The sequence below is a fragment of the Planococcus citri genome, chromosome 1 (genome assembly GCF_950023065.1).
Source record: "Planococcus citri chromosome 1, ihPlaCitr1.1, whole genome shotgun sequence".
NCBI lineage: Eukaryota > Metazoa > Arthropoda > Insecta > Hemiptera > Pseudococcidae > Planococcus > Planococcus citri.
In genome coordinates, this window is record NC_088677.1 from 36,603,951 (window position 1) to 36,616,331 (window position 12,381).

The 12,381-nt window shown below is 34.7% G+C and overlaps 4 protein-coding genes across 10 annotated transcripts; 3 read left to right on the forward strand and 1 right to left on the reverse strand.

Moving 5' to 3' along the window:
* The first annotated feature begins 157 nt into the window (after positions 1-157).
* On the forward strand, positions 158-1,628 carry LOC135831725 (phosphatidylethanolamine-binding protein homolog F40A3.3-like). Its single transcript, XM_065344424.1, has 6 exons — positions 158-317; positions 415-528; positions 601-724; positions 804-947; positions 1,262-1,340; positions 1,454-1,628. The coding sequence occupies exons 1-6, from the start codon at positions 270-272 to the stop codon at positions 1,551-1,553; spliced, it is 609 nt and encodes a 202-aa protein (XP_065200496.1). The 5' UTR covers positions 158-269; the 3' UTR covers positions 1,554-1,628.
* Nufip (nufip) lies at positions 1,609-4,474 on the reverse strand. Its single transcript, XM_065344406.1, has 6 exons — positions 3,831-4,474; positions 3,439-3,668; positions 3,251-3,372; positions 2,983-3,180; positions 1,932-2,908; positions 1,609-1,858 (listed from the first exon to the last, which is right to left on the reverse strand). The coding sequence occupies exons 1-6, from the start codon at positions 4,287-4,289 to the stop codon at positions 1,754-1,756; spliced, it is 2,091 nt and encodes a 696-aa protein (XP_065200478.1). The 5' UTR covers positions 4,290-4,474; the 3' UTR covers positions 1,609-1,753.
* Positions 4,475-4,689: 215 nt separating this feature from the next.
* On the forward strand, positions 4,690-7,481 carry LOC135831720 (uncharacterized). 7 transcript variants are annotated; one of them, XM_065344414.1, is made up of 9 exons: positions 4,690-4,712; positions 4,820-5,005; positions 5,123-5,299; positions 5,748-5,831; positions 6,152-6,394; positions 6,473-6,592; positions 6,678-6,817; positions 6,909-7,069; positions 7,155-7,481. In XM_065344414.1, exons 2-9 carry the CDS (start codon positions 4,920-4,922, stop codon positions 7,182-7,184), a joined length of 1,041 nt encoding a protein of 346 aa, XP_065200486.1. In that variant the 5' UTR covers positions 4,690-4,712; positions 4,820-4,919; the 3' UTR covers positions 7,185-7,481. The 7 variants fall into 7 exon arrangements, with proteins under 7 accessions (XP_065200486.1, XP_065200485.1, XP_065200487.1 ...); XM_065344413.1 differs by lacking the exon at positions 4,690-4,712 and adding an exon at positions 4,717-4,734; XM_065344415.1 differs by lacking the exon at positions 4,690-4,712 and adding an exon at positions 4,733-4,748.
* Positions 7,482-8,758: 1,277 nt separating this feature from the next.
* LOC135831731 (uncharacterized) lies at positions 8,759-11,526 on the forward strand. Its single transcript, XM_065344429.1, has 8 exons — positions 8,759-8,915; positions 8,989-9,168; positions 9,416-9,499; positions 9,749-9,982; positions 10,059-10,178; positions 10,279-10,427; positions 10,514-10,686; positions 10,772-11,526. The coding sequence occupies exons 1-8, from the start codon at positions 8,839-8,841 to the stop codon at positions 10,805-10,807; spliced, it is 1,053 nt and encodes a 350-aa protein (XP_065200501.1). The 5' UTR covers positions 8,759-8,838; the 3' UTR covers positions 10,808-11,526.
* The last annotated feature ends 855 nt before the right edge of the window (positions 11,527-12,381 follow it).

The window sequence follows — 12,381 nt, forward strand, 5'->3', positions numbered from 1 at the left end:
TGATGAATGAAAACGAGTAATTATCATCACTTCTTGTAGTTTTTGATGGTAGGTCTTTAATTTAATAAAATCAAAAGAACTTATCTTCGCATGCGAAACTTGAATCGATACTCATCAAGTAGCTTCGATAATTTATCAAGGTGGTATTGGAATCTCTTCGCGTTCGTTAGCATAATCAAAATTCTTTTCATCGATTAAAAGATAACGTTTGATAGAAATGATTCACGAAACCTAGTTATGAATGCCTTTTCTCTTCAACCAGCCCAGAAATGCATATAATTGCCCTTGTTGTCTTTCTGTTCAAGTTAATCGCAGCTGTGAGTATATTATTTAATGTAGATCTCGTAACTTGGCTATGTAAAGCGTCGATTTCTCGTAATTATTATCCTGATTTTTCATTGAATAATTGTACAGAACTATTCACCGGATTACAAAGAAGAATTAAGCTTGTATAGAAGGTTAGCCGACCATGAAGTCGTACCCAACATGTTTAATATTACCGAAGGATACACCACCGAATGGCTGAATGTAAGAATTAAAATTTTTGAAAAAATCGCAATAACTTGGTGACAATTCTTGAACCTTTTAATTCGATCTAAGGTATCGTACCCCGGAATCGACATTCAAGGTAGTTATGTAAAACTTGATTGGATCAAAAATGAACCACTCAAGGTGGAATGGTCGCGCTGTAAAAAGGACAAGTATTATACTCTAATGTTAGCAGGTATGATATTCTCCGGCATTTATTCTATCTCTCAAAAGAGGTGCATTTTTGCTATTTGATGCGTAATTCATTCACGCAGATATCGATTATGTTCCATATCGGTTCTCAAATGACAAGCATTGGTACGCATGGTTCATCGGAAATATTCCTGGACCGATTTGCAATATTACGGAAGGAGATTTAATATTTCCTTATTTAATCAAAGGACCTGAACATGGAATAGGTAAATTTTGAGTTATTATTCCTGATGAAGGAGAGGTTGCTAGAACTGATCGAGACTCCAGAGGAGCAAATATACTCAAAGATCTGACGAAATGTACCTAATACCTATACTCTCCTCAAGAATTATTATTTCACGGAATCTCAAGAAATGAGAGGAAGAGTGCGCATTTTTCTTTTGTTAATATGACGAATGAAGATAAGAATGTGATGCGTTTATTGCAGAGTTCCAAAATTCAATTGTCAAAAACAACAATTGAAAAAAATAAACTGTTTATTGTCGAATTTCCTCTAAAAATGTGATTTTAAATTTCACAGACAGTCACCGTTACTTTTACTTTGTTTGGGAACAATACATTTACGACGAAGAATTCAAAAATCCTAAAAGATTTAACCCGTAAGTATCCGCAATTTTTCATTTGTCTTTTTTTTCTATAGATTTTGGTTTGTTTTCCAGAAATTATCCCATACCTATCTTACTATACAAATTAATTTTCATTCACTTTGCAGAAACACCAAGCGAACGTATTTAGAAGTTAATCTATGGGCGGAAATTTTCAATATGGATGGTCCAGTAGCCGCAAATTACTTTGTATTACACTACGACTAAATCAATACTATGTACCTATTTTTTGATACCGGTGTTTTAAAATAAATAACAAGAATAAATCTTTGAACGTCTTCAGATTATTGAAAATTGTTTACACGATGATAACAAAAATTAATGTAAAAAAGAAATACCTAATCCTAAGCAAACAAATAACGACACAGAAAACAAAATAAAATGAACGAAAAAACAATACATAAAAATTACGACGAGTTAGATTCTCCAACGTTGAAATAGTTATTATTCACAACATGTCTTATACATTGTAAAATGACATTTCGTTCGTGTTTTATTTCACTCGAAAGCAACTGAAATGAAAACAATGCACATTAAATTCAGACCAAAATCGAAAATTGTAACATTAGTTAATTCAATACTCACTTTTTCGAGCAATGTAGGAGGTTTATATCGCTTGCGAATACGCAACGGAGGTAACTTCTCTTCTGTTTTTTTATCGGTTTCTTCTTCGCCTTCAATTCCACCTTTACTGTCCCTTCGTCTTTTACGTTTACGTCTTTTGCTTTCACAGCCTTTCGTTTCATCATCTTTACTTGATGAAATATCACCTTCTGTGACGATAGCACATTCTGAAGAACTCGCAGCCGGTTCGGTGTGGTTATTTTCTTCAGAATTCACTGTTTTCACCGGTGATGAATTATGTCGAGTATCAGCTTCAGAAGGAACCGGTTTTGACGAACATTCATCAGGTTCACTATCATCACTTGAATCATTCGTTTTCTTCGTTTCCATTTTCTTCAACGATGATGAGTCGTTTCTTGTACCATTTTCTTCAACAGGAATACATTTCGATGAACGTTCGACAAGATTACAATTTTCAGATAAATGATTTGATTTTGAAACGATTTTACTCAACGGTGACGAATTTACTTCGCAGTCATTTTGCTCAGTGGAGTTATCTTCGTTTTCACTACAATCCGAATCGTAACACTGAATCAAGGCTAAAGAACCGACAGATTTTGAAACTGTAGTGTCGTGAATGGACTGTTTCACTTCATCTGATTGGCTCACCGGAGGATCATTCGGCAGTTTCGGGGTCTCAGTTGTTGAATCGTTAATATCCGCTCCATCACAATTATTGGGTTCTTTACCGTTTTCATCCACAGTTTCACAGTTTACAAAATACTTATCCAAACAGTCTTTTTCTGAATCACCTTGAACGTTCGAAGTTTCGCTAGATTTTTCAATCTCGTAAATGACTTTTTCGTTGACTACTGCGCTATTGTAATCAATGATTGTAACGTCATCGTCTCCAGATAAGATGGAAATATCATCATCGTCCGTTATAATGTGTTCCTCAGGTTCAATTGACGAATTATTCTCCATATTTTGGTAATAAACTGGGGAAAAAATTTCAATATGAGTTTAAAAGGGTCAGTAATACACAGATGGAGAATTCGAATATATGTATTACCAGTTCCTTTGAAAGGCGGAAGGTTTCGTAAAAAGCAATCTTCATCTCCGTTTAACGTAAGATCTTTTCTTTTGTTCTCCGGGCGATGTCTGTTATCATTTCTATTTCTGAATGAATTCTTTCGTTGACCAAACCTTCCAAATTTAAATTGGTTATTCCTGTGCTGAGCATTTCTATCATAGCGACCATTAGAACCGGCTGAAATAAAATTACAATCTTATACAAAATGCAGATTAAGAATCGTTACAAAAGTATTAAAATATATTACGTTTAAAATTCGGATTTCGTTCATTAAATTTTCGCTTTTGTTCGGCATATCGTTCACCTCGTTTCGCCATTTCTTCGCGTTGAGCGTTTTTCACTTCTATTTTTTCTTTAGTTGGAAAATGCCTGAAAATTTACAAATTGAATTTCCTTGTACGATGAACTCGGTAGTTGAAGATGATTTACACGTACCTTTTTCGCTCGTTAATCCACTTCTGGATTTCTTCCGGAGTGTTTCCTTTAACAATTCGCTTGAAAAGTCCGCTGCGATGTTGCATTTGGAAATGTTTTTCCACGATTTTCGAATGTGCAGAAAACGTACATCCTTCTTGTCCGCATGTAACGTGTTCAGCTTTATGCTGCGTGAATTTGGCCATCGATCCAAATCCTTTATCACACGCTTCACAAAAATAAGGCGAATTCTGAAAAAATACACACATATGTTACACATGTATTTCTTTTTGTACGAGTAAGACCTTCAAAAATGAAGCTTGATTTCATTCAAATGAATTACTGCAGTATGACGAATCAAGCACAAAAATGACAAGAACGTTCACTTCGCAGTTATAACTTGAAGTACTCACTTTAGCATCAAAAACTCGACGATTATTTCCATAATTATTGGTGAAACGATTTGGAGTATTTTTCTGCACATCATTTCTCATTGGAATCGCCGGAGGAGGTCTGGTGAATTGATTCGGCGCTCGAAATCCATTAAAAGACGGTGAACATACGTTCGCCATATGAATTGGGCTCGGACCCATATGATTGCCATTAGGAGAGTATCCAGGAGGCGGTTGAGAAAATAAAGGCATTTGCGTTGTTGAATTGTAATTGGAAATGAAAGGTGGATTATTTCCGCCTGGGTTCGAGCCATTGTAAGGCGCAGTATTCTGGTAATAATTGTAAGCAGGAGCGGCAGGAGGATAAAATGGAGGTGCAAATTGCTGAAATGGGATATTACCTTGTACTAAAGGTGCAGGAGCACAGTAATTCGGTGGTGGAATAGAGATGGGGAAATTTACTGCTCCGGATGAATACATTTTCACGAAAATTGTTCAAGTTCATATAACTATGAAAAGCGATACATGGTTGCAATTTTAAACAGAATACTGAACCTATTTTTGATGAAAGATCAACACTTTTCACGAACTATCATCAAAAATTTCAAGAAAATTAAAAATTGAAAACTGAAAACTTGAAAAGTGTGAAAAGTGATAAAATCAAAAATGAAAGACGTTCGAATTCGATAACAAACACACGTGCTTCTGGGCTTTCGTTTCGTTCGAAACCAACGTTACCAATGTTACCATCAATTACGTAATTTACTAACGTAATTCTAGTGTAATTACGTTTGTGGCCTAGGGTAGGTGCGGGTTGCCGGTTGAGACAAGTCGGTCTAGTTCTAGTCGGCCCGTCTCCGTTGCTCTCATCATAGACTAGATAGACGATAATTATTCTCTCTGGTAAGTGATGTGAAGCCGTGAGGTGAGGCGTGAAGGGTAGTATGTAGTGTGGTTCATTCCCAAATTTATTTTTCCCATACGAAATTTTACTAATTTTGTAATTTTAGGTCGACCATTTACTTTGCTGGAAGTGCCGGTGACGGATGAACTGAATTTCATTTCTAACATTCTAACCTTTTCAAACGGTATGAATTTGTGTTTGATTGGATGATCAGTAGTCGTACGACATACGACATGGTAGTTATAATGAATTGCGTTGGATGCGGAAGTCGGGATACATCTGGTTTTTTTAAGTAAGTATACAATAATATTGTTATGTAATGTTTTTGTTATTATTCGTACACTACACATCAGTACATCACTTACATGCTTGGAAACGCGTTCTTATATTTCTAATTTATGCTTAATAGATTCCCTACAGACCCACGTGTTAGAACAATCTGGTTAGAGGAATGCGGTCTCGACCCATCCACTCCTTTAGCTCTCGAAGCTCGACTATGTAACAAACATTTCAAGAAAGACGACATCGTTTTTGACGGCAAACGACCGCTTTTAAAGACGCATGCTGTACCTAGTATTCGAGTCGAGTAAGACCGTACACTTGTATCTATTTACGCATTCATTTCTTAAATTCATACATTACTATTTAGTTCATGGGGGCATGCATCGGGTGCTCGAAGAATTGCGAGTCTTCCTTCTCAATTTTATTTTTTCGTAAAAATAGTAGGTAAGTTAATGTTAAAAGGAGTAGGTAATTGGTCAAAATGACCATGTTACGCTACATATGACTGGCTTCTTCTATATGTCCGAAGCTGAAAATTGAGAAAAATCGAGAAGACCGCAATTATGAATTTAAGAAATGAATTGATTATCGCGTTGCATCTTTTAAAGCAATATCGAGGATTGACCGGCAACCGGCGTCAACTAATATTGCCTTTCAAGTTGCACCGTGTACTAAATACATTTCAACAAAATATGGCTTGATAATTGAAATTTTGAAAATATTCATTTTGATTTTGTTTTCATGTAACTCAGTCCAGTCAAAACCGATCGTCAAGGCTATCGTTACGAAAAGACGTGTTATGTATGCGGTTATACGAGTGGAGACTCGTTTCATAAGTGAGTATTCAAAAAATTATCACCTTCACTCTAGGCGTTGCAATTCAGAATTCAACTTGGTGGCTTCTGTTGCGTTGCGAGAACCATGACGAACGTTCGGCAACGTTATCGGTCGAATTCAGTTTGACCGCCACATTATGATTGCTCAGATTGTGACCATAGTTTGAATACGAGTGATGTGTAATTGCCTTTGACTATGAACTCGGCTTCACCGGTGAAGCATTAAGATAGTAGTACATGTACTCGTATATATCGTCAAAGGTAATCGCTCATAGAAATAAAACAAAAAGTGAAATTGTGTTGGCAAATTTCTGTTACAGAATCCCAAAGGACCCCGAAATTCGGAGCCTATGGCTCCGAAATCTAGGGATTAAAGAATATCACTTTAATCCTATAACGACCACTTATATTCATCTCTGCAATTCACACTTTGCAGCGAGTGATTTACTGGGGCACCCACACTCCTTGAAACGTAGACTACGTAAAGGAGCGCTACCTCTCGTACAACCTCAGAATGGAAAAAATACACAGAAAGAAAGATTGACTAAAAGGTATATAAAAATGTAAGCGTGTTTGATATTTTTGTGAATTATTATACATAATAATTTAGTTCGTAGTATAATAGAAGTTAATTTCAACAGAAAAAATGGAGATGATGATCTGTCAGATCCCGATGTAACTTTTGTATCTTCAAGCTCGTCTAACGCAAAATGTTCAATAACGTTGGCTGATGACGCGGAAGAACATACGAAATCGAAAACGTTCGTTATGTACACATTACCGTTTCGTACCTTAATTTACCACATGAATAATTTTTCTAATGTTATATTCCATCTTTTTATTTAGCTCGAAAGTGAATCCTCAAAATTCCAAACTAATTTCTTCCCGAGAAAAAAACATCTTGAAGAAAAAGGTATCGAATCAGTCGACTATTTCTTCGAAGGAGGAAAATGCACCCATCGCGACCATAGATTTGACATGTGAAGGTAAAGCATACTAAATTATTCCTCCGAGACAAGTTTAAGATAGAAAAGAAAACATATGATGGCTAAATGTACGAATACTCTTATTTTACAGACGTCGGAGAATCGGCCTTATTAGCAAAGAAAAGAAAACACGTAAGAAATCTAATATTGAAAAAAAAACTCTTAAGACAACAACTTTCACAACACAGAGATTTGCTTAATTCTCTGATAAAAGATAACTTAGTTACGGAAAAGGGCAAGAAAATAATAAAAGTAAGTGGTTGATTCAAGTACGGATAGATGTGATTTTATTTTTTGAAATCGTTATAAAATAAATCTTTGCATTTTTTTGGTACAGAAATTCTTGCGAAACTTCCCGGCTGAGTGATTACGATGTGTTTCAGCGCTGTGCTAAGTATACAAAGTTCAACATGGTGTTTTAATTTTTAAGTCGCGTTATGTCATTTTAATTTTGTATTTAGGTACTAGTTCGTGGTTCCTCTTTTTTATTTTTTTTTTACAATTTTGACTGAGGGTTAGTCAATTACCAATAAGAGCTACTGTGCAGTAGACAGTAGACACGTACATGGTACATCTATAACTCGATTCACTTTCTTAACCTATCCTGGCGCCTTGAACTTTTTTATATTTTTACTTTTGTATACAAATACACGTTTTGATGAAAGCATTTCATTTTATTTTAATTTTTAATTTACATTTTAAAATTTAGCAAACTTGGCTCAAATATGGTGTGTCGAGGGAGCAGGTGGAATGTTACCTGTTTCTAGAAATTAAATTTGAGTCGTAGGAAAAAGCTCAATAAAAAAATACAAATTTGTACTTTGGTTCTATGAATGAGGTTCGATCGCGGTATGATGGTTTATTGATGGTTTCTAGTACGAGATCAGATCACCAAGTCAGAATTCTGTGTATACTATTTACAGCGGTGACACGTTTCTTTACCAAAAATTTACTGACGATTTCTTCACGAGTACGTATACATTTCTGAGAAACCACGGATCGAGGCTCCATTTGAACATGACCTTAAATTAATCAAATACGTCTTCTGAAAAAAAAAATATACGAATTACAGAAACAATTTGTTAGCTCAATTTTGAGCTTCCAAATAACCACTTTCCAGGTGAACCAATGGAAATGAATTCGTCATTTTTTTGTCATCCTGGAAAATCCCCTTAGCCTGCATTTTGATTCGATTTGCGACCAAGTTTTTTCTCCAAATAATACCTATTCACATGAAAAAACGAATCCTTACCTACGTTGGCCGTGATCATAACAGATTTATAAACGGAATTACAATAATGCATCGTTATTCTTTATTTTCCCTACAATAATTCTTGACGAAACGTTACCTATGGAATTTTTGACAAATGGCGAAACTTTTTGCTATTTTCTGTTGAATGTGAAAGTAAAACTATTCAACATCTTAGGAATTTTCAGCAATTGTGGATTTCTGGTTGACAGAAAAGTAATAAGTACTTACATGGCAATTATTGTGAAAAAAGTGACACTTTTTTACAACTTTTTGCTTTAAAAAACGAGATTTTCAGCAGTTCTTAGGGCAAATTTGACAACAAGAAGTGAGACATTTTTTTCTACAATTTTTGACCAAAAGCAAGACTTAGACAGCGTATAAATTTTTGAAATTTTTTATTATACTCGTAAAATAATTCGCAGTAACCATTACTTGGTACCAAAATTTTGAAAAAGTAACCAAAAGTTTCTTTTTGTGACTTGAACGAGCCCTTTCACACCATCTCATGTAGGTAAAAACGTATAGTTTTTTATTTTGAAAAAAATTGTGAATTTCAAGAAGAATCTTGTCTCTGACATGTCGCATCATGCAACATGTGCGACACGTGACTTCCACCGCCCCTGAGCGAATTCTCCATGCGTAGGTGCTTTTTTCTTATCATCATTACAATCAAATCACCAATCAGTTAATTAAGTTTGTCTTACATAAGTGTGTAGAAATTAATCTGAAAAAATTGAATGAATCGTTGAATTTCTTATTTTGTAGTAAAATGGAAAATAAAGCTACTGCCAAAGGCAGGCATACTTGCGTTGCGTGTGGGAGTCGCGGAAGCAAAGGGTTTTTTCGGTAAGTACAGCATGAAATGTAAGCATGTTGATGAAAGGTTTCTGATATTAATAATGTATCTGTACAATAATAGCCTTCCGCAAGATCCTTTCAAAAGAACAATTTGGTTTTATCAAAGTGGTATTGCCCCATTATCCGAACCTAGCAGTCGCAATGCTTGGTTGTGTAATAAACATTTTGAAAAAACCCACATTTCAATCGGAAAGAAGCGGATGGGATTAAAGAAATGCGTTATACCATGGGTTAAAGTCGAGTGAGTACCTAGATCTGCCTATTTATATGTAATCTCTCGGCCACTACATAAAAATACACCCGTGAACTGAATATACAAATTGATGAATTGCTCGATCGCGTTGTATTTTTTAAAGCGGTATCGAGGATTGCTTGCCTTTCAAGCTGGACCGTGTACTAAATGAAATGCATTTCAATAAAATATGACTTGATAATTAAAATTTTCAAATTACTTATACATTTATTCGATTTATTTTCATGTGATTTAGTCCAGCTCCAGATAAAACCGATCGTAAAGCCTATTGTATGAATTGTTATGTATGCGGTAAAACAAATGCAGACTCTTTTCACCGGTAGGTCTTTCAACTCAACAATTATTAGGTACCTACTTCCAGTCTGATTCAAAGTGACGCCTTTCGCTGCGTTGCGAGAATCTATAATAATGACGAACGTTCGACGAAGTACTCGCGGTCAAATTAGCCAAACCTAAGTACCTACTCAGACTACAAATAAGTATAAATAGTTTTAGAATGCGCAATGCGAGTGTGCGCGATCGCTTATGGAAAAAACAAGAAGTTTAATTGTACAAATTTTTGTTACAGAATCCCTAAAGACCCGAAAATTAGAGATGCATGGATAAGAAATGTCGGAATAAGATCTCACAACCGGATACCACCCTCTAATATGCGTCTATGCAATTCCCATTTCTTGGAATGTGATTTCGTTGGACACGCCTACTCGGTCAGACGTTTATTATCTCGAGATGCCGTGCCTCTTAGAAACCTTCAGAAAGGAAGTAATCAGATAAGACAATCACCAATATCGCCCAAGATAATGTAATAATATTTTCGTTAATTAATATCGATAATAGGTAATTATAGTTCGTGGTATAATAGAAATTTATTTCAACAGCAACAACGATGGAGATGTTATTAATCCTTCAAATCGTGAGGTAACTTCTGTATCTTCGAGCTCATCAAATACAAGATGTACAACAACGTTGAACGATGACGCGGAATCAGAATCAAAAATGTTTGTTATTCGTAGATTTTACTTCCGAATTTACGAGTATTAACTTATTCCTACCTAAATCATTTTTCTGACCATGTGTTTTATCTTTCTATTACTTCAGCTCGAAAGCGAACCCTCAGAATTCCAAAACGATTTCCTTCCCGAAAGAAAGAAATATCTCAGGCGAAAACACATCTGATCAGTCAACTGTTTCTTCTTCGAAGAAAGAAAACGCAGTTCCCATTGTTACAGACTCGATGACTTCTGAAAGTATAAAACATATTCCTCTAGACTGTCTTATTTAAAATCGAAAAAAACACGATGCGGGTTGATGTGCAAATATTCTTATTTTGCAGATGTCGGGGAATCCAGTATTGCTGAGCCGACTTTAGAAAAGAAACAGAGACGCATTCGGCGATTGAAAGAGAAAAGAAAGCTGTTGAGAAAACAATTAGCGGAACATCGAGAACTGCTTGATAATCTGCTGAAAGAAAACTTAGTTACGAAAAAGGGCAAGAAAATGATAAAAGTAAGTGGTTGATTCAAGTACGAATAGAAGTGATTTCATTTTTTGAAATCGTTATAAAATAAATCTTTGCATTTTTTTGGTACAGGCATTCTTGCGAAGCTTACTGAACCCGATTGAGTGATGGTTGCGATATTTTCCAGCGCTGCGCTGTACGAAGTCGTAATGTATAATCAACACGGTGTTTTAATTTTTAAGTTACGTTATTTCATTTTAATTTTGTACTTAGGTCCTAGTTCGTGGTTCCTCTTTTTTATTTTTCGTTTATGTTATTTTTTTACCTTTTTTTTTACAAATTTGACTGAGGTTTAGTCAATTACCAATAAGACCTACTGTGTATGCAGTAAACAGTAGACACGTATAGGTACGTACATGCCTACATGGTACATAACTCGAGTCACTTTCTTTTCATATTAATCATGGGCTTTTATAAATAAAATGCTTAAATGAATTAAATTGAAAGGAATTTTTGAAAAAAAATCTTTCGTGATAAAATGCTTAATTTTCTGACAGAATGAGTAGCATTAAGATGGAAAAAAAATTGTTTACTGAATATCTGATATTGTTCAGTTCAACTAACAATTTATAGTTTTTCATTTTTTGTATACGTATAGGCACCTATTCACTCTTGAATATAACTCTACATATTAATTTTAACGTACAAAATTATTCATACTTTATATTATCAAGTTTTCGGTTTCGCTACCTATTTTAAATTTTCACTTGTCAATGTATGTTAGGTATGAATATGAACCTATAATTACAGTTTTAAAGAAATTCCGGTGCCTGTTTTAAAAACCTTAATTTTATATTTTTACGTTCATGTTAATACACGTTTTGATGAAAGCATTTATTTTATTTTCATTTTTCGTTTACATTTTAAAATTTAGGGAACTTGGCTCAAATATGGACGTGTCGAGGAAGCAGGTGGAGTGTTACTTGTTTTTATAAAATAGAAATTAAATTTCAATGGTAAGAAAGAGCTCAATAAAAAATACAAATTTGTACTATGGTTCTACGAATGAAGTTTGATCGCGTTATATTATAGTTTTTTGGTTTCTACGTTTCTAGATCCAAGAACACATTTCTCAAAATTGAAATTTGGAGAACGACTCATTCTGGTTTAAGTCATTTCAAATTTGTCTTTTAGAGCTTTACCTTCCTCGGATACTGGTTCTTCATTTACGTAAACAGGATTTTGTGAACTGCGGCTGGAATGTACAGACCTGAACCGAATGATGTCGCCATTGATCTGAAATTTTTGTACCTACTAAACTGAATTTGAGAATTAAACTCGTTGACCAAAATTGCGAATTGTATTATAATTAATTTTTACACGAAATCAACAAGTCACAGCTCGCAATTGAGGAATGCGTCTGCAGAGTGCAGAGTGATCTAGTCTACTTGACACACTTTTTAAAAATTTTACGTGGTTTTTAAAACTTTTTGGGAGGTTAAAATGCGATATAATAAACCATTCTGGTAGGGAATTTTATGGAAATTTTTTTTTTTGAGATGACAATTTTTCCGAAAAACACGTTATTTTGCGAGATAATTGTAAGAAATGCCGTGCCTGTACACTTTTCACGCTCTTCAGGATAATTTTAAGAACCTACTCGTGTTTGTATTTCCGGTGTTATCAATTGTTAGGTGTACAATGTACACACATACGAAAGCTAAGATGAGTTTTTTTATTTC

Bases quoted from the DNA above. Each gene is read 5' to 3' on its own strand.
- LOC135831725 (XM_065344424.1), top strand. From the start codon at position 270: ATGCATATAATTGCCCTTGTTGTCTTTCTGTTCAAGTTAATCGCAGCT. The intron at 318-414 runs GTGAGTATATTA...ATAATTGTACAG, and splicing joins TGTTCAAGTTAATCGCAGCT to AACTATTCACCGGATTACAA. The intron at 948-1,261 runs GTAAATTTTGAG...TAAATTTCACAG, and splicing joins AGGACCTGAACATGGAATAG to ACAGTCACCGTTACTTTTAC.
- LOC135831720 (XM_065344414.1), top strand. From the start codon at position 4,920: ATGATCAGTAGTCGTACGACATACGACATGGTAGTTATAATGAATTGC. The intron at 5,006-5,122 runs GTAAGTATACAA...TATGCTTAATAG, and splicing joins GATACATCTGGTTTTTTTAA to ATTCCCTACAGACCCACGTG. The intron at 5,300-5,747 runs GTAAGACCGTAC...CATGTAACTCAG, and splicing joins GTACCTAGTATTCGAGTCGA to TCCAGTCAAAACCGATCGTC.
- Nufip (XM_065344406.1), bottom strand. From the start codon at position 4,289: ATGTATTCATCCGGAGCAGTAAATTTCCCCATCTCTATTCCACCACCG. The intron at 3,669-3,830 runs GTGAGTACTTCA...GTATTTTTTCAG, and splicing joins GTCGAGTTTTTGATGCTAAA to AATTCGCCTTATTTTTGTGA. The intron at 3,181-3,250 runs GTAATATATTTT...ATTTTATTTCAG, and splicing joins ACGAAATCCGAATTTTAAAC to CCGGTTCTAATGGTCGCTAT.
- LOC135831731 (XM_065344429.1), top strand. From the start codon at position 8,839: ATGGAAAATAAAGCTACTGCCAAAGGCAGGCATACTTGCGTTGCGTGT. The intron at 8,916-8,988 runs GTAAGTACAGCA...GTACAATAATAG, and splicing joins GGAAGCAAAGGGTTTTTTCG to CCTTCCGCAAGATCCTTTCA. The intron at 10,687-10,771 runs GTAAGTGGTTGA...TTTTTGGTACAG, and splicing joins AGGGCAAGAAAATGATAAAA to GCATTCTTGCGAAGCTTACT.